The sequence below is a fragment of the Phoca vitulina genome, unplaced genomic scaffold (assembly GCF_004348235.1).
Source record: "Phoca vitulina isolate PV1807 unplaced genomic scaffold, GSC_HSeal_1.0 scaffold31, whole genome shotgun sequence".
In the NCBI taxonomy this organism is placed as follows: Eukaryota; Metazoa; Chordata; class Mammalia; order Carnivora; family Phocidae; genus Phoca; species Phoca vitulina.
This window is the reverse complement of record NW_022589734.1, coordinates 11,543,541-11,563,900: the sequence shown is the minus strand read 5'-3', so window position 1 is coordinate 11,563,900 and position 20,360 is coordinate 11,543,541. Positions and strand designations below refer to the sequence as shown.

The 20,360-nt window shown below is 42.1% G+C and overlaps 1 protein-coding gene across 1 annotated transcript in view; it reads left to right on the top strand.

The window, feature by feature from the left end:
- The window catches only part of ELOVL2 (ELOVL fatty acid elongase 2), an 89,327-nt gene extending 73,476 nt beyond the window's left edge, over positions 1-15,851 (top strand). Inside the window, exons 4-8 of the mRNA XM_032424779.1 lie at positions 1,683-1,760; positions 5,531-5,702; positions 10,432-10,556; positions 11,041-11,175; positions 12,753-15,851. Of these exons, the coding sequence (XP_032280670.1) occupies positions 1,683-1,760; positions 5,531-5,702; positions 10,432-10,556; positions 11,041-11,175; positions 12,753-12,878 (636 nt within the window). The 3' untranslated portion in view covers positions 12,879-15,851. The remainder of the gene's footprint in view (positions 1-1,682; positions 1,761-5,530; positions 5,703-10,431; positions 10,557-11,040; positions 11,176-12,752) is intronic.
- Positions 15,852-20,360: the final 4,509 nt, after the last annotated feature.

The following is a 20,360-nucleotide window of genomic DNA, read 5'->3' as shown; positions in this document are numbered from 1 at the left end:
TAGAGGGTCTTGGAAAGTATTTGCCTTTTATTCTGAATAAAATGGCAAGCCACTAGAGGATTTTCATTCTCTCTCTCTCCCTTTCTTTCTTTCTTCTTTTTTTTAAAAGCCTGCAGTGGGGAGGGGCAACTGGAGAGAGAGAATCTCAAGCAGACTTCCTGTTGAACGCAGAGCCTGACAGCAGGCCTCCATCCCACCACCCTGATGAGATCATGACCTGAGCTGAAATCAAGAGTTGGCCGCTTAACTGACTGAGCCACCCAGGAGCTCCAGCTGCTTAATTCTATTTAGATTTTAAATTGTCAGGTAGTTTTAAACAATCTAAATGGTTTTTTTTAGTAGTTCAGCTGTTTCTAGTGTTCAGTTTTAACACCCCATCCCTGCCTACTCTCTGTATGTATTTCAACAGAGCTATACCTTTACACATCTCTGTTAAGCAGCCATAAATAGTAGGCCTTTGCTTAGTTTATGTAATATGTTAACTAATCGTGGTGATCATTTCACAATATACACAAATATCAAATATTCAAAGGCCTTGTCAGACTTGTCAGATGTATAGGTTTCTTTTCATATCCAGAGATATTTTTCATTCAGCAATTGTAAATGACTACCTGCTCCATGTTACTGAAGTTGGAAAGGTTAAAAATTTTCTCATAAGAAAAAATTTCCCCTAAATAAAATTCAGTGAAGGGGGAAAATGCCTTATGTACATGCTTTATATTCTAGAATTTTAAGTTTTTGCAGTAATGGCAGGAAAGAAAAGACAGAACTTCTTTGGCAGAATTTTCCACAAAGAATTTTAAAAGTTCATTTTCTCATATATATTTATTGAGTACCTTCAATGTGCTGGGCATTGGGCAAGGAACCGTGGATTCAAAGATGAGCAAAAAACGCACAAACCTTTATAGAGCCTTTTGTTTTTTCAACATGATGAGGGCTATAGATATTAATCATTTATAATCACACAAATGATTGATTACCAAGGGGCATAAATACAATGAAGAAAATGACTTAAGAACCTTTGAGCCCTAGTTTCATGTCTGTAAAATGGTAATAAATACGTACTTCATAAAATTATGGAGATGATCAATTAAGATAAGCCAGTACAAAGTATTAAATAATTAAATATTAAGTAATATTAAATAATTATTGAATAATACTGGGTGGCTCTTGATTTTGGCTCAGGTCATAATCTCAGGGTCATGAGATCAAGTCCCATGTCAGGCTCTGTGCTCAGCAGAGAGCCTGCTTGAGATTCTCTCTCTCTGCCCCTTCCCCCACTCTCTCTCTCTCTCAAATAAGTAAATAAATCTTTAAAGAAAATTTTTAGGCTCTTCTCAGTTGTTTGCACGTAATTCTACATTTCACCTATAGAAACATAGGACTTGATGATTCCTTACATGAAATATTTTGTTACTCAAATAGTAGCCAAATTCTGTTCCTTTGGGCCACTGTAAAGGATAGAAGTAAATTATACCAAATCAGGAATACAACCATTGGTATCTCTTCAACAGCAAGAATGAAATCCTTTGATCACATGAGTTTGAGGACAGGATTGAGAAATTCAAGTGCAGGGTTGTTCCTACTCAGACCTTAAAGAGACGCCAATCAGAAACATGAATAGGAAATTCCATTCTTTCCAAATTTTAGTGTTAACTTTTCCTCCTTTGTTTCTTTGGCAGCTTATTCTCTCCAGTTGGGAAGGAGGCTACAACTTACAGTGTCAAGATCTCGCCAGTGCCGGGGAAGCTGATGTCCGGGTGAGTCCTGAGAAGCTGATTGACCCTCTGCAACCATTTCTCTTCGAAAAGGAGAAGAGGTTTTCTCCTTCCAGATATGAGGATGGGGCTGGGATTACATAAGAAAGGGAGTCCTCCTGTTCTAATAGAAATGCTTGGTAACAAAAATGTTTTCCAAATGTCCAACAGTGGGGGACTGACTGAATAAACCATGGCACATCCAGAAATGGATCCCTTTGCAAAATGGAAGGAGGAAGATCTCTATACTGTTAGAGCCATTTTTGGGACATTCTCTAAAAAGAACCAACTTGCAGACTGTGTTTATAGTATAGTACAAGAAGTGATAGGAATGTGTGTGTGTGTGTTTTTGAAAAGAAACAGTGGCAGAATAAACCAAAACCTAACAAAGTGGTCTCCTTTTGGGTGAAGGAACTAGGCAGGGGCGGATAGGAATGGAAGCTGGGCTTCTCTGAATGTACCTTGTGTCATATTTGATTTTGAAACCATTAAGTATTTTACATAATCTGAAACAAAATTAAGTTTAAAAAGAAAGCAAGGTAGCCTTCCTCCCAAAACTTGGAAACTAAAATAAATGAATACACCCATATATTAAGTTGGTGACATAACCACCTATAGAATTATTTCAAGGGACTTAAAAACACAGTGTTTTGACTGAAATTCCCTAGGGGGATATATCTTAACAGTATCCTGTAATTTTTTTGGTTTCTATTAATAAAAATATTAGTATTGCTTTTTGGAGACTGTTATAGGTACACTGTAGAATAAAGTAAGTACATAATGTTAATATCATTACAACTAGTATTTTAAACATAGTTTAACTTTTTTATTAGTATCTCTTTTCTAACATTAATCATAGATTCAAATAGGAAATAGCAGAATTAACGTTATTCTAAAAACAAATGTGTTTTTTAGCTCTTATCTCCAGAAAAGGCCTAGTCAGTCTCTGACAACCCAGTGCAGTGAGCAGTGAATACCCAGATTGCGCTTTCTAAATATAATTTTCCACCAGAAGGGATTAGGGTTCTTAGAGAATTGGCCAATTCCTGGTTTGGGGTAGGAAAAGTGTATAAGCAGAATCCAGGACATCTTGTGACAGAAAGCAAGCAAGCTGTCCAGGACTACTCTGGTCATTACGAAAAGATCTAGGAGCCACCTTGAAGGGGACTCCCAGTGCTCAAGATGGGACAATTCAAAAGATTACTGATGAAACATATTACATTTATTTAAAAACCATGAGCTTAAAATGATACCAAAAAACACATTGTTGACGTCTGAAGGTTGCTAGAACACCAACTCATTCTAGGGAAGAAAAGTTAAAGGGAAAGAAACATTTATCTTTGCTTTTCAAATGTGAATTTCCAAATAGAGAAGAGCTCTTTCTCTAGAGAAAAATGCATAACAAGAGAATTAGAAAATCACCCTCTTGCAAGTCCTAGTGAAATGATGGATCTGTTCAGCAGTCATCCATAAGTGATAAAACTGTTGGGTAAAAAAAAGATGAATGGAAAAACTTCATAATGGGGGCACCTGGGTGGCTCAGTCAGTTAAGTGTCTGCCTTTGGCTTAGGTCATGATCCCAAGGTCCTGGGGTCCAGCCCTGCATCAGGCTCCCTGCTCAGCGGGGCGCCTGCTTCTCCCTCTTCCCCCCCACCCCCGTTCATGTGCGCGTGCTCTCAAATACATAAACAAAAGGAAAGGAAGGAAAGAAAGAAACTTCAAAATGATTGGACTAGGCTGTTAATGTCTGAACTCTGTCCATGAATGTCAGTGAGACACCCTGAAATTCTGTGCCTCCCGGTATGATGCATCAGGAAGTACACAGAACCACCGGAGAAGTACTCCTGCCCAAACCCCTAAATCTCAGTCTATCAAGCCTCTAAGTCTAATTGCTAGTTATAGAAAATGTGGGGGATAGAGAAACAAGTTAAATAACACTAGGAATCCATAGTAGTAGGAATTCTATCTAACAGCTGATCTAGTTTTTGTGAGGAAAAGACCTAGAAAAAGGAAAGGGGACTGTTACTGATCAGGAGACCGGAGAACCATATCACATCAGTGCAAGCTGGACCTTGTTTGCATCTGGATTTACATCAATTATAAAAAGACATTTTTGAGACCGATTTGAACACAGAGGAGGCTGTTAGTAGATATTAAGGAGCCATTAATTTTATTAGCTGATGACATGGTGGTTATGTTGAAAGAAAAAAAAGTATGTTAGTTTTTATAGATAAAATGATAGCTTGCATTTGCTTATAATATGCTACACCCCCCTAAAAATGTTTAGAAATAGAATTGATTCAACAAATTGAATCATATTGAAAACTTTGAAGCTTAGTGATAGATACACAGGTTCTATAATTTATACTTACTCTCCTTGCATTTATGGATATTTTACAATTTCCATATCAAAAATCCTGCTTATTAGATAGTAGAAACCTTTTAATTAAAATCTTTAATATTAAGATGTACATGTTTGAATCCTCTTTTTAAAAAACATCTTCAAAGCTATAATACAAAATAAGGTATATAGATTTCTCTGCACCCATTTTTTTTTGCACCCATTTTATTTCTAATTTATTTCTATCACAGACCAGCACGTTTTGGGATACCATACAATTGTCTAAGGGTTGTTGTTTTACATTTATATTTGGCTTAATGTCTGTGAAGTTTAATTATATCCTTAAACATTAGGGTGGAAGCCACCACACCTTATTGTGTTCTTGGGAAGCAGACAATAGAGCATGATGTTCTAACTTCAAAGTTTCTGTTACACACACTCTCCTTATATGTTTCAATGTTAGCACTAAAACCACAGCGCAGTTCAAGTATTCCCCCTGTAGCTGAAACTTCGTAAGGGGCTCAGGAGGGAAGGGGGAATCCTGACCCACCACTTCAGTGAGGAGGAAGAGCATTTATTTAAATTCGTTAGTTAACATACGGTGTAATATTAGTTTCAGGTGTACAGCGTAGTGATTCAGCATTTCATACAACCCTGGAGGCATCTTGATTTTAAATCTGAGGAGGAGATGCGGAGGAAGTAGTCTTCTACGTACAGACGGCTCCTGGGCCCTGTACCAGTTAAGAGACAAAAACATATGTAGGTTAGAGGAAGAGGGGAAAAAGTGAAAACCTAACGTTAAGGAACAGTAGTGATCTGCTGAGTGCTCAGCACGGAGCAAAGATGGGCCGGTCCCTGCCCTGTGTGATGGGCCTTCAGCCGCCTAACCCTCACTACCCTGGCCTGCTTCCTGAGCGCAGAGGCAGAGTCATCGGGGAATGCAAAGGAAGCAGCGGCTGATGAGGCCTGAGAAAAACAAGGAGAGGGTTAGGTAGAGTTCCAGAGGAGAGGGGGGTGCATGTGGAGCCCAGAGCAGAGACAGCAGCAAGCGTGGCAGGGAGAGTATGCAGAGCACCTGGACAGCGCACAGTGGGGCGCTCGCAGAGGAGGGGTGGGGCACTCCGAGAGCGGTGCAGGAAGTGGCAGCCAGGGCAAGCCGGCAAAGAGCCTGTGCTCTGCAGGTGCACACGAGTACCTCGATCAGATCTGCGTGTTGGAGGCGTAACTCGTTTTCACTGGAGTGGGGTGGATTGCTGGGAATAGGGAGAAACTGGAGGCAGAGATGCCAGGAAGGTGCTTGTGTGATTTCCCGAGGGAGAAGTGCACACTAGTGAAACCCAGTGTCCCCCAGGTTGCCGAGAGGTAGGGAGGGCAGCAGGAGGGGCATTTTCATTGCTCACCTTTTCTCTTTCCTGTTTCCACATTCTTACAGGTAGCTAAGGTGTTATGGTGGTACTACTTCTCCAAATCAGTAGAGTTCCTGGACACAATTTTCTTTGTTTTGCGGAAAAAAACCAGTCAGATTACTTTTCTTCACGTATACCATCATGCCTCCATGTTTAACATCTGGTGGTGTGTTTTGAACTGGATACCTTGTGGGCAAAGTAAGTGATTTCGTTATTTTTCAGTTCTCTGTAATTGGTCTTCTAAGAGCTCCAGTGAGTGTCTTGTATTGAATATTGCATATATCAGGAGAGAGAAAAGGGAGGCCACCGGGGTGGCCTGCGCTGTTACACAAGGAAGCACCTATTTGCCAGTGGCTGGTTATTTCTGGTCTTTGATTCTGGCAAAATCTGAGTATTACCTTAAATTTTAAACACATTTTTTTCCTATGCACCAAAGGTCTGAGGGCCAGAAGCACGTACGCCAGCTAGAGAAATTGTCCTCCAAGCCCGGGGGCTGAAAGACTCCTGCAGAAATAAATATGGCACCTTCCACAGTCACACCTGGCCACGCTACAGCTTGGGGTCCCTTCAACTCCTAGGACTTTTTTCCCATTCTGAAAAATTAAGGTCACAGCTCTGTGTGGCTTTCAGTATTTTTCTTAACTGAGAACTACAGTACACGTTATATCCCAGCCTCTTCACATGTATATACTTTGTATGAAACAGGAATTTCAGGAACTCTTTCCCCCACCTCTGGGGGATGCACTTTGGGTTTTGTTGTTGTTAATTCTGTTGCACTTTTTCAAAAAGCTGATGATGACTCTCGTGATAGGGATTTCATAGTTTACTAACGGGTCCATTACGCCCCGCAGTAGGGACAGCAGTACTTTCTGATTGTCTTATATCCCCAGATCTAAAACTGGTCTGGGAAAACTCAGAACAGGTAAAACTTCAGTGAAAATGATTTGGGGAGGGCTGCTGGGAAGATGGCAGAGTAGGACGTCCCTGGGCTCACCTCTTGCCACGTGGCCGCCTAGAGAGCACCCACGTCGGCATAAATAACCCAGAAAGCAGCCCGAAAACTGGCAGAACAGACTCTCCGCAGCCCGGCATAGACAAGAGGCCACAGCGAAGCAGATCCACCCCCTCCGATCGCTCTTGGCAAGATCCCGTCAAAGCGGTGCCACAAGCCTGGCGGTGTGTGCGCGGCCCAGACAAGGGTCAGCACCACTCCAGAGTGAGTCCTGCCCCAGGGAGAGGGGAAGATAACCACACACCCATCTGACTGTGACCCCAGCAGTGGGTCGGACTGCAGGCCCCACCCACCAACAGAAGCTTCTCCGGGGACGACACAGGGACAGGGCCTGCAGTTTGGTGCTACTGCATCTCCAGCAAACGCCTGCTCTGACTCAACTCCAGCCCAAGGCAGCCCCGGAGCAGCCCACTAACACCACGGGCACCAGACCCTGCCCACAACAGGCAGGGAGCCATTGCAGACAACAGGACTGAAGGCAAACACATCCCAGCCACAACGGGAGGACACCCCTGGAGCAACACACATAGGAGACCCCCCTGAGCACCAGGTTCTGGGGAACAGACATTGCACTGCAGGACCTCTTCTTCATAAAGCCACTACTTTCAAGTGCAGGAGACGGAGCTGACTTTCCTAACACAGAGAAACAGACCACGCAAGAGGCAGAATGAGGAGACAGAGGGATATGTCCCAAATCAAAGAACAGGACAAAATCAGAGTAGGAGACGTAAGCGAAATGGAGGTAAGTAATATGTCTGATAGTGAATTTAAAGTAATGCTCATAAAGATACTTGCTAGAATTGAGGAAGCACTGCAGGACCTCCATGAGACCCTCCACCAAGAAATAGAAGACATAAAAAAGAACCAATTAGAGCTATTGGACTCACTAAATGGAAATAAAAATAGACCATCTGGAATAAATAGCAAGCAAGAGGAAGTAGAAGAAAGGATCAGCCACCTGGAGGACAGAGTCACGGAAAGCAATCAAGCTGAGCAGATGAGGGGGGAAAAAGCAAAATGAAAATAGACCCAGGGAACTCAGCAACACTGTTGGCATAACAGTCGCGTGATAGGGATCCCAGAAGGAGAAGAGTGAAAAAAGGGCGCAGAAGATTTTTCTGAAGAAATAATAGCTGAAAACTTCCTCAATCTGGGGAAGGAAAGAGAAACCCAGATCCAGGAGGCACAGAGCGCCCCCAACACAACCAGCCCAAAGAGGTCTGCACCAAGACACAAAGTAAATAAGATGGCCAAAAGTAGTGATAAAGAGAGAATTTTAAAAGCAGCAAGAGAAAGGAAAGCAGGTACATACAAGGGAAACCCCATATGGCTATCAGTGGATTTCAGCAGAAACTCTGCAGGCCAGAAAAAGTGGCATGATAAATTCCAACTGCTAAAAGGAAAAAATCTACAGCCAAGAATACTCTATCCAGCAAGGCTTTCATTTAGAATAGAGGGAGAGATCGAGTTTCCCAGAAAAACAAAAATTAAAAGCAAAACCAGCCACGTCCCTGTCACACACGATGCCATCAGCCTGTGGGTCCCAAATTCACAGTCCAGCCGCCCTCCTGCCCGAGTCAGCACGCACGGCCTGCCACCTGCTAAATGCCAAGTCAACATGCCTTCACCTCAGATTGCCAGGGGCTCAAATTGACACTCTTCCCCTCAAATTCCAGCTCCTGTGCTCAAATTTGTGCACAAAAGTGGGCATAATTATAACAGCAGAATGAAGCAACCCAAACATCTAACTATTTCTGTGGAATATAGAATGGATACAAGGAGTGTGCTAGGCTGAGAACATCTCCAACAAGCACATCAAAGAACAATACATACAGCATGATTCTGGTTAGTAAAAAAACAAACAAACAAACCTGAGAAGAATAAAACAAGATGAAACCAGAGAGGGAGACAAACCATAAGAGACTTCTTAAGCATAGGAAAGAAACTGAGGCTTGTCGGAGGGGAGGTGGAGGGGGATGGGGTAACTGGGTGGTGGGCATGAAGGAGGGCACATGACGGAATGAGCACTGGGTGTTACATGCAACTGATGAATCACGGAACTCTACCTCTGAAACTAATAATACACTATATTGTTAATTAATTGAACTTAAAATTTAAAAAAAGGAAACCCCCCCCCAAAAAAGAAAGAAAGATGATTTGGGGACCTTAGAGATCTATCCCAAACATTCTTGATGTTTTAAGAAGTCTCAGTGACTATGAAGATGCAAACTGAAACCAGAGTGTGAAGAAGGAAATGGCTGGGGGTGCAGGAGTCAGAAAGAGGTGGGTCTTTTATACCTCTCCTGGACCGAATCTAGTTTGAGTTTTGTTATTAAGACAATGATAGACTTATGCTTAATCAATATAAAGCCCATAATCAATATTAAAGAAGAATTATCAAGGTTAAGTATTTTTTGTGCTTAATCAGCTATCTCATTACAAATCACTAAGCATCTGAACGACAGTCTCACATAATCTCTGTGTAAAGACATCGGATTCCTGTTGATAAGATGCTGTGTGTGACAATTTCTAGTGAACCTAAAATATTATAAAATTATAATCAACCACTCCTTTTCCATTCATTCATGGTAATGAAAACTCAGGTGAGTAAAGAAATACCACTGACCTTATGCTAGCTGGTACTCTGAAACTCTGTGTTTTCATGTAAATCCAAGCCCTGTAACAAGTTATTCCAGCCTGTGTTTGCGGAGGACTTACTGGATACGAGTGTTGTTTTCATTTCTTATTCGTTGATTTGCATTTATCTAACCAGACCTCTGATCTAGAATTGGAAAACCAGGCTAGAGAATTTAAATTGATTAACCAGCATAGGTGCAGTACTTTTCAGTTTATATAGTATTATTCAGTCAATCCCATCATGCCCATTTTCCAGATGGCAAAATCAAAATTTACCAAGTAAAACTGATGTATCCAAGGGGACCTAGCTAGTAGGGGTCCTCTAGCTCCACAGCCTCTTCACCGCAGGACTCAGCTCCATCTGGATCCCAAGGTAGCACGTAAGTGGTATTCACTTTGCCAGACACCATTGTAAGCACTTTGCATGTATGTATTGATTTACTCCTCATGACAGTGAGTATCCCAGTTCCCAACAAAGAACTTGCCTCTGACATATCACCTCTTGCAGCTAAATCCTTTTGCTTCTTAGTTGAGCCAACATAGAACTTAGTTTTTGCCTTTGGTTTCCCAAAACATCATTCACCCCCGTTGATGGCAGCTACAGGGACTTCAGGAAGGGAGGGGCAGGGAGGGGCACAGCACAGGTCCTCAAATTAGATTTTAGACATTCCTTGTCCTAGAAGTCCATGAGATGACCCAGCCACTGGGAAATCTCAGTGGCAGGTCCCTCTTCTGTCCCAGCCTTCTCTCCTGCGGGACCTTCTCTCGCCTTCCCCCAGCATCTCCTGCTTCCTAGGTCCCTTTCAGGTTGAATTTATAAATATAAAAAGCAACATACTATCCTCGACCCTTGAACGCTTTGTTCAGCCTTGCACTGGTGGCTTTCGTTCCACAATCAAAATGGTTCATCCAAGGTTTAGCAAAAGTGGAGACACTTCTCTTTCAAAGGAGTTCTGCCACCAGTTTTAAGCAAACATTTCGTTTTTTCCCAGATTAGTGGATAATAATGATGGTGTAAGAGACAGTAAAACCTTTGCAGATCAGGAATTACCTGTTTGGTTGACACTCTGACTGAAAAACCATCCCAGTTTTGTCTTGTCTTGGCGACTTTTGCTGAATCCTGGAGTAAGAGCACAGAAGCGAAAGTGAGTCTGTCCGTGTGAAATTCTGGTATCTGCTAGTACCGGAGTTGCTATTCATCTTCAGTGATGGTGTACAGGAAGAACCAGTCTCACTGGATAAAGAATGAACAGTAATTTTTATACTGTACTTTCACAGGTTTCTTTGGACCCACGCTGAACAGTTTTATCCACATTCTTATGTACTCCTACTATGGCCTTTCTGTGTTTCCATCTATGCACAAGTATCTTTGGTGGAAGAAATATCTCACACAGGCTCAACTGGTATGTTATCCCTTCTTTCCGCTGTTCTCCACGTGAAGCATCTAAATATTCTGAGGGATGGAGGAAAGGAATCTGTCATCCTCCACAGAGGCTTTTCTGTGTGAGGATGCTGCCTATTTTTCTCTAAAATTGCCTTTTAAGCATTAAACCTGGTGTGTTAAAATGCCCTCTGTGGATACAATTAGCTTATTCCTTGCTTTGAAATGTAGATGCTTTAACCCAGACATTAATTTTAACAGATTCATTTTTATCTAAAGAATTTCAACTGCTACTCTTCCCTGAGAAAACTAGTGGGCAATTGTATATACCTACTAGTGTCATTTCAAATAAAATGTCTGGATAGGATAGTGGGCTGCTTCAGCGTTTGTTTCTGCGAATCTTAGGGAGTACTAGAAGTTGAGTTCTCAGTGCATAACATTTCAGAATGGATGTTCTTTAGCCCGCCTGGTTGCCTCACCTGCTGCCTCCTCACCCCCTTCCCCAGGTGCAGTTCGTGCTCACCATCACGCACACCATGAGTGCAGTGGTGAGACCCTGTGGCTTCCCCCTGGGCTGTCTCATCTTCCAGTCTTACTACATGCTGACGTTAGTCATCCTCTTCTTAAATTTTTACGTGCAGGTAAGTGACCTGTCAGTCTGCAGCAGCAAAACGTAGTAGACTGGGCTTTTGCCTCACCTAGAGGTTTGATTTTGCCAATTAAATAACGTAGCACAGACTTGTGCCTAATAGAGGCACCCAAAGGAAACAGAGAAATGGGCATTCCTAACTCCACACCCCGCATCCTCCCCTTGAAGGATAACCCCTGTTCGAGCCTAGTGGGCATTTTATTAGAGTTCGGTCAGGTCACACATTTGGGTGATGTATTTGCACCATGCTACCCAAGTCTTACATGTGAATGCAGGAAATCTGTTTGAATGGAGAAAAACAGAAGCTAAATGAATTTAGTGTTAAAGAATTGTTTCTATATCAGCACTGTGATACTATAAACTCACTATTTGGAAAAAAATCTTTTAAGGCCAGCCATCGTGGAAAGGTCACATTGGCTTTTTCTTCACTAAGTGTCATTTTCTTTTAATCAACAATTTAAATGGAACAGAGCTTCAAAACACAATTTCAGAGCAACTCTGTTAAGACAAAAACTGATGAAAGCCGTAGCAGGGCACAGGCCTCAGGTGATTATAGATTTTAAATTACTCTCCTGTGTGGGTGGGGGACAGAGAAATTAAGCTTCATGAAAAAGAAATGAGAACATACATTTATATTCAAAACAGGACTTTTGAAATTGTAATCAAGTGTGTATTTCTTTCTTCAGACAACAAGTGCTTTCTTTTTTAGTTTGTGTTTGCTGAAAGTTAACCCACAGGGGCTTCATACAGAGCCCAGCTGTGGGAACCTGAACCTCTGACAAGCTTTTAAGCCCCTGTGTTTCTGAAATTGGACTGGCTAGCCTTTGTCTTCTGTAAGAGATAAGTTTCCTCCGAGAATTTCTAGAGAAATAACCATTGATAGAACCAAACAAAGCCACCCAAACAAAAACAAACCGAAACAGACTGTTCCAGGAAAGCTCAGGGAGTCCACGTGGTGCTTGGGGTCGGACCTTGAGGACAGGAGCATGCGGCCCAGCAGGGTGGGTGCTGGGCGCCCAGAACTTCAACCCTACTTGTTGGTTCAAATGGAATCTTACTCCTTTAGAGTTGAGTATATAATTTCAGTCTTGACCCTTGTTAATACCATTGCTTTAAAAAAAAAAAAAAAAAAGGTAAAAATGAGATGAAATCGGGTATTTTGTCAGAATTAGGAAGGATATGCCAAAACCCAAATCAAGCCAGAATCCAAGGTACTGGTACTTTTAAAATAACAGCACCTTTTCAACTTGAATTGGAAAAGGATCTCATTTTTAGGAACTACAAGGAAGCAACATGCAGAATAATTTGGATGCCCATCCCGTAATACGTAAATCCTAACCAATGTTGATAAGGTGAAAGAAATAATCTTTCACTGGAATTCATATTTGTCTTGGGTTTTACCCCTTTATTTTTAACCATTAGCTTAAAAATTGTCCTGTTACAAAAATTCTTATTTGTCCAATATGCAATAAAATCATGAACTGTTTTAGATTATATGCCATGTCAGAGAGAAAGTCTTATTCAAGAATCCTTTTTTTTCCCCCTCTTTGAAATATACACATCCAACAGACATACCAGAAAAAGCCAGTGAAGAAAAATATGGAAGAGCCACCTGCAGGGAAAGAAGTTAAGAACGGTTTTTCCAAAGCCTACTTCACCGTGACTAATGGGGTCATCAACAGGAAAGCACAATAAACGTCGAGTAACAGACAAAGCATATATAATAGCCTAACAGATTCGCTTGTTTTAAAGCAAAGACTGAATTGAAAGTTATATGTTTTAGCATAAACTAATTTCTTTTGAGTTTATAAATCATTTGTACCCGGAATGTATTAATATATTGCTATTAGCTTAATCTGTTAACTGAATGCTCCCATCAGCACACCGTGTCACCTCAGACACCGAGCTCTGTAGACCTCAGACCTGGTGTAGCTTCTCTCTCCTCCTCCCCACAAACTGAACCCCTCACCAGAAACTGTTTCCATAACGCCTTATACACATACAAAGCCAGGAAACATGGAGCCTTGTTTTCTGAAGCCAGTCTTCAAATAAAAAGTTTTATTCAGATTGAAATGTTTAAAACAAAATGGTAATTACCTTCTAACCACAGGGTCTTAATCTATATTAAGCAATAATTGCTTAGTGCTTATTAAGCAATAAAGTCATTAGTCCATTTGTTCCATTAGGACTCAACCCCAGAAAATAATTAAAATGGATTATACATGGAAGACAGGAAAATCTAGCACAACTTTTTTCTTTTAAGGTGCAGTCTGTCAAATTCCTACACTAAGTCTCAACTTCGTGATATGGTAGTGAAATTTGTATTTTATTTTGACGATTACTTTTTCTAAGAAGAAAAAAAATCTTCTGCCAAATCCTCATAGCTCAGGGGCTTCGGATAGGAGTTGTTCCTCAGTTTTAATTTGGTTTCCATGACTATTCATATATTCATGTCTACCTCCTATGTTAAATTCCCCTACTTTAGGTTGTAAACACACACCTTGCTCAGTTTTGAAAGCAGGATCTAAATCTGGCTGCCCGTTTCCTTTCTGATCAAGGAATCTTCCCTTCTCCCTAGAAGGATAAGCCACTGGAATATTTCTAAATCAGAGCAGTTGGGGCAAAACAGACATTGAGTTTTTCCACTATTTCTTGTGAGCCCGCTTGTGAATACTACCCCCAAATACCTGCTGTCACTCTGCAGGTTAAGTTTTTGAAAATGGGAAGAGGAGGGTGATGGAAAGATTCCAACGCTGAGCCAGGGGGTGGTAATGAGCCTCCGTGAAAAGTGCCAATTTGGCAAACTCAGCACATCCGTTCCCTGCCCAGGTAACACGCTCTCACTGAGAACAAGCACAAAAGCAGACGAAAGCAGTAGTGAATATTCTTTTTTCTCCCTGCGTATTGGACCTTTACTATTCACTTGCACCAAGAATGGAAACAATATTTTTTAAAGATGTGAGGAAGATTTATGCCCTAAGACAAGACTTGCCACCTTTGACACTTACTCTTTCCTACCTTCTCTTTAAAATAGCTCATAGGTTGTCCCGTTGAGGTCAGGGGCAGAAGCACCAGAAGGGCGTGCTTACCGCTGCCTGGACCCCATCCGCTCTGTCCAGGATGCCTTTCTGTCCTCCTTACCCCCTCGCTTTCTAGTGTTAAAATTCTTCTCCGTTTAAAAAAGAGCACAGACTCTGGTACGACATTGAACGTGGACTGTGATTGTGTTTTCTCACTTCTCGCTCACGTCCGCTACCCTCTCAGGACCTGGCCCGCTGTGTGGAAGGTGACGGGTCTTAGCTGTTTGTTGTGGTAGATGCGCTGTGCATATATGTACATGTCACAGGTGGGCACTTGGTCCATTTTTATTGAACACACATTTTTGACACCCACTTACTCTTGGATTTATTTTTCTAAAAAGTTTTCTAAAACTGATTTTTCTAGGGTGCTTCATCCCCGCTTCTTCCATCCCATCCTAACAGTATTGTTATGAGTATCGTTCTCTCCCAGAAATTCATTTTAAAATAAGGGCTAGCCCCAAGTATACCTCTGATTACTCCTCTGTAACAAACATGGGTTGGACTAAAGCCCCTCAGAACAACTGGACTCTAGCTCAGTTTTAGGTCCCAAGTGAGGGCTAAAAATCTGCTCTCAAAGTGCATTCCGGGGAAAAATGAGACTCAGGGAGAAGCCGGATCTCACTGGGCCTTCATTGTTTGCAGCTGGTCCTCAAATGTCAGGAAGGCCAGAAAGTCTCCCCCCCCCCCCCCCCAGCGTTTACCTGCAACTTTGGTGCTTTCCTGGACTTGGTATTGGCAGAGCAAGGAGGGAAGCCATCCTTCAGCAGAATGAGTGAGCCCACCAGCTGTAAGTACAAGGCAGGTGGAAGCCTCTCAGATCAAAGGGAAAAACCAGGGTAGTTTGCACTTTTCCAGCTCAATGTAGAGGTTTCAGGACGCTGTTTCCCATTGGGTCTTTAATTCTAATCAAACACTTCTAGCCTTAAACCATTCAAGGGCTGATACAAATACACAGAGCTATGAAATCTTAGCCACAAAAGCTGAATCAGGTAAATATTTTAACCTGTTATTAAGTATTGGAACTTTAAAAAGCAAAATGTCTACATTTAATGTGATTTTCCTAAAACTGAAAAAAAGAAAAAGCCAGCCTATATACGTTAGAAAAATGAAAACTTTTTGTTCCCAAATTTCCTTTTACTCATAAGAATGAAAATATGTAATACTATAGGCACATGTTAAAAATTCCAGGTTTTTTTTAAACAAAATGGAATGTTAAATGGAAATGAAGTGACATTTTCAACCCATCAAAATGATATATTGACCCTTCAGGCATATTGAGAGAGAAGGTCCTCCCTATCCCCATCAGAGAGGGACTTATTTTTATTTGTAAGGCAAAATGATACTGTGATGGGCAGAACAGCACTTTGTAAGAGACCATGCTGATTCTTCCATATCATTTTACGATGTTTCTGGGGACTTCCTTATTTAGAAAATGTGGATATCACTTTTTGGTTTTCCTTTGAAAATACCTGAGAACATAGTATCATGATCGGGGTGGACAGGGATGCAGGAGAAGCCATTTTTCTTTGTAGACCGATTAGCATTCTGTATGATTGTTGTATAATAAATTGATTTTTACACTAAAGCACAGCATGTTGAGATTGTTATTTGGTTCAAAGACATTAAAATGTGTGCCTGCGTGGTATTCCAAATGATTACTCAGGAATTTTTTTTAATAAAGGGATATTTTAGCAATTAATTTTAAACGTTTAATTCTTCATTTCAACAAGCAATGCATGGCCTTTTATGTAACAGTATTAGCTTTACATAATATTCATAAATCAAGTTAAAATATTTCAGAAAATGGTTATTACAAGAAACATTTAAGACCAATTAGATGAGCAGAGGATATAGCGGTTATAACAAGCAGATTTGCTCTATAGAATAACCTGAGGAGGAGCACTGGCCTGGTTGAGGGGACAGTGTGAGGCAGAAACCTCTTCCCATGCTCCGGAGCCGCAGACTCTCCCCCCGCAGAGCGCCCAGACAGGCAGAGAGGAGGCCACGCCAGCTCAGGAGTGGGAGGTGAGCTGAGACTGGACCCTGATGAAGCCCCCCCGAGACGGAAGTCAAGGTCGTCTGGCAGGATCACTGATTGGTTCTCTTGTGTCAGTGTAGCGTTCTGAACGGTGATGTTGGAACAAGCCAAGTCCAAAAGATGTGCTCAAAGTCCACTTATGAAATTGCTTAAATCCCTAGATAGTAACAGGGATGGGGCAGGAGGGGAAACGGGATGGAGAGGTGGGACAGAAAGGGGGGATTTCAATTTAGCTACCTGAATGGGGGCAGGGACAAGAGGACATTTTCAAGAGCCTCCTCTTAACCCACTGGGATTTCATTTTAAACAGTGGGTGGATTCAATTCATGCTTAAAAATAAAAGAAATCCTTTTGTCTCTAGAGCAAGGCCTAAGACTTTGTTGCAAAGTAAAACAGCTGCTTATACATGGTAAGCATTCACCCAGATACGTTTCTTAGTTTCTTTATATTAAGAAAACTTCAGTGTGTGTTTTTATTACAGTGGGCTTTTTTCAAAATCAATTACATTCACATATGTAAGGAAGAGTTCTATTCCAAGGCACACAAAGAAATCAGCACTCTCTTGAGACTGCAGTCACCTAAAATATCCCTTGACCTTCAGTAGAACATGACTCTCAGTCACGGAAGAGTGTAGGTCCTTTTTCCGTTTTAAGAAACTCTGGAGGGAACACTGGAATAACAGCATGAGGACAAGCGGTTTGTAAGTACAGTCATTATGGATCTTAGGAGCCACTCTCCGGGAGCCCATTGTGAAGGCGTCTGAGGCCAGGTCATGTTTGGCAGCCTGGGTGAGGCCAAGCTCGCTCCAAGCTCCTGGCACCTGCCTACCTTTGCCGTTGGCACACACCACAGCCTGGAGCCTGGGGAGCAGACCTGTGCTCTCGTATTTGCCAGCCACACTTAGGACTCACCCAGCTGCCTTCAGCCAACACACCTTGCTGACCCCTGAAGGCATTTGGGTCTGTGACTCCTGAGCATTGAACAGAAGGAAAAATTTTGCAGTGTTGCCTGGGTTCATGTCCTATATTAAGAGGGAAATGAACTTCACATCCCTTAGTAACAAGTATTAGAAGTTGCAAATTTCTCAAAGATTTGAGCACTCTACCTCAGCTAGCCCACGTAGAACTAGCCGCTTTTTTTTTTTCTTCAAGATTTTGAGAGAGCGCGCGTGCGTGTGCACACATGAACGGGGCAGGGTGGAGGGGGAGGGAGAGGAAGAAGCAGACTCCCCTCCAAACAGGGAACCTGTCATCACATGACCTGAGCCAAAGGCAGATGCTGGGCTTAACCGACTAAGTCACCCAGATGCCCCTAGCCTTCATAAAAGCTAGTTTAGTCCTATGGGATTTGGATAAACTCTGGAAATAGTAATGTTCACTTAATATTGTTCACAAATCTACCTTGCCCGGTGCTATGTATTACACTAGAGATACAGAAGTGACCCCGGTGATCTATCTGCCCTTAGAGTTCAGAGTCTGGTAAAATAGATGGAGAAATGTTTGGTTATAAAATAATAGAAGTATTAAAAAACAGCTTACTGAGAAAACGTAGAAAACTAAAGGAGGCAATACCTGAGCTTAGTTTCGATGGATGAAAATTCTCCATATAGATGAGGGGGCTTTGTTCAAGAAAATTCCAGAGGTTAAACACCTAGGATTCCAATAGAGTCCCCATTCCCTCAGCAACTATTTGAGTGCCCTCCCATGTGACAGGCATTGCCCAGGGTTTGGAATAAAATGTCAAGAGAACAGACCGGTTCTCTGCTTTTAAGAAGCTCTTGTCTAGTGGACGCCTCCTAGAGGGAAAACCGGCAGTTACCACGCTCTGTAAGATGCGCTGTTTATGCTGTTAAACATGTCCAGGCTCAGAGACTCCTATCACATACATAGGGGCCCTGACTATGAAGGCCAAGACCCCTATTCCTGCTGAGCTCACACCACCTGGCTTGAGAAAAGCAGCAAAAACCATTGCAACTTTGCTAAGTGTGAATTACACTTTTGAAGCATATTCCAAGTTCTTGTGGGAAAAAAAGGACTATTGCCCTGTGGATCAGGGCCCAGGATTTCAGCAGCAGAACCTCTATGGAGATACCCACACATGTCCATGAAGGGGCTCATGCCAGGGATTTGACCCTCCCTATACAGTTGTGGTAGTGATTAAGAAGCTTCTGTGAGGCTGCTGTCATCCTGTCCAGCGTTAGGCCTCAAAGTCCACCAGGCGGGGAGGAAGTCAGGAAGGGGGGATGGATAGAGAATGGGGAGAGATCAAGAGTGAGCTGGAACCCACAGCATAAGCTGGAGCCCACAAGAGAATCTACAGGTTCAATGTAATCTCTATCAAAATACCAACAGCATTTTTCACAGAACTAGAACAAATAATACTAAAATTGTATGGAACCAAAGATGACCCTGCATGACAAAAGCAATATTGAGAAAGAAGAGCAGAGCTGAAGGTATCACAATTCCAGATTTCAAGATATACTACAAAGCTAGAGTAATCAACACAGTCCGGTACTGGTACAGAAACAGTCACATAGATCAATGGATCAGACCAGAGACCCCCAAATAAACACGCATTTATATAATTACTTAATCTAGGACAAAGGAGGCAAGAATGTACAATGGGGGAAAAGACAGTCTTTTCAGTAAATGATGCTGGGAAAACTGAACAGCTACATGCAAAAGAATGAAACTGGGGCGCCTGGGTGGCTCAGATGGTTAAGCCTCTGCCTTCGGCTCAGGTCATGATCCTGGGGTCCTGGGATCGAGCCCCACATCGGGCTCCCTGCTCCGCGGGAAGCCTGCTTCTCCCTCTCCTTCCTGCTCGAGCTCTCACTATCTCTGTCTCTCTCAAATAAATAAATAAATAAATAAAAATACAAAAGAATGAAACTGGACTACTTTCTAACACCATAGACAAAAAAAAACCCCAAAACTCCAAATGGATTAAAGACCTAAATGTTAGACCTGAAACCATAAAAATCCTAGGAGAGGGCACTGGTGGTAATTTCTCTGACATCAACGGTAGCAATATTTTTCTAGATCGGTCTCCTAAGGCAAGGGAAACAAAAGCAAAAATAAACTAGTGGGACTAATCAAAATAAAAAGGTTTTGCACAGCAAAAGAAACCACCAACAAAAAGACAATGTATTGAGTGTGAGAAGATATTTGCAATTGATATATCTAATAAAGGATTAACATCTAAAATATACAAAGAACTCATACAACTCGACACCAAAAAAAAAAAAAAAAAAAAACCCCACAACAATCTGATTAAAAAATAAGCAGAGGACCTGAATAGACATTTTTCCAAAGAAGAAATACAGATGGCGGACAGACACATGAAGAGATGCTCAACATCACTCATCATCAGGGAAATATAAGTCAAATTCACACTGAGATATCACCTCACACCTATTAGATTGCTAAAATCAAGAAGATGAGAAACAACAGGTGTTGGCGAGGATGTGGAGAAAACGGAACCCTCGTGCACTGTTGGTGGGAATGTAAGCTGGTGCAGCCACTGTGGAAAAGAGTATGGAGACTCCTCAAGAAGTTAAAAATGGAGGGGCGCCTGGGTGGCTCAGTCGTTAAGCGTCTGCCTTCGGCTCAGGTCATGATCCCAGGGTCCTGGGATCGAGCCCCGCATCAGGCTCCCTGCTCCACGGGAAGCCTGCTTCTCCCTCTCCCACTCCCCCTGCTTGTGTTCTCTCTCTCGCTGTGTCTCTCTCTGTCAAATAAATAAATAAGGGCGCCTGGGTGGCTCAGTTGGTAAAGCGACTGCCTTCGGCTCAGGTCATGATCCTGGAGTCCCTGGATCGAGTCCCGCATCGGGCTCCCTGCTCGGCAGGGGGTCTGCTTCTCCCTCTGGCCCTAACCCCTCTCATGCTGTCTCTCATTCTCTCTCTCTCAAATAAATAAATAAAATCTTTAAAAAAAAAAAGTTAAAAATGGAAATACCATATGATCCAATAATTCCACTATTGGGGGCTATTTACCTGGGGAAAATGAAAACACTAACTTGAAAAGATATATGCACCCCTGTGTTTGTTGCAGCATT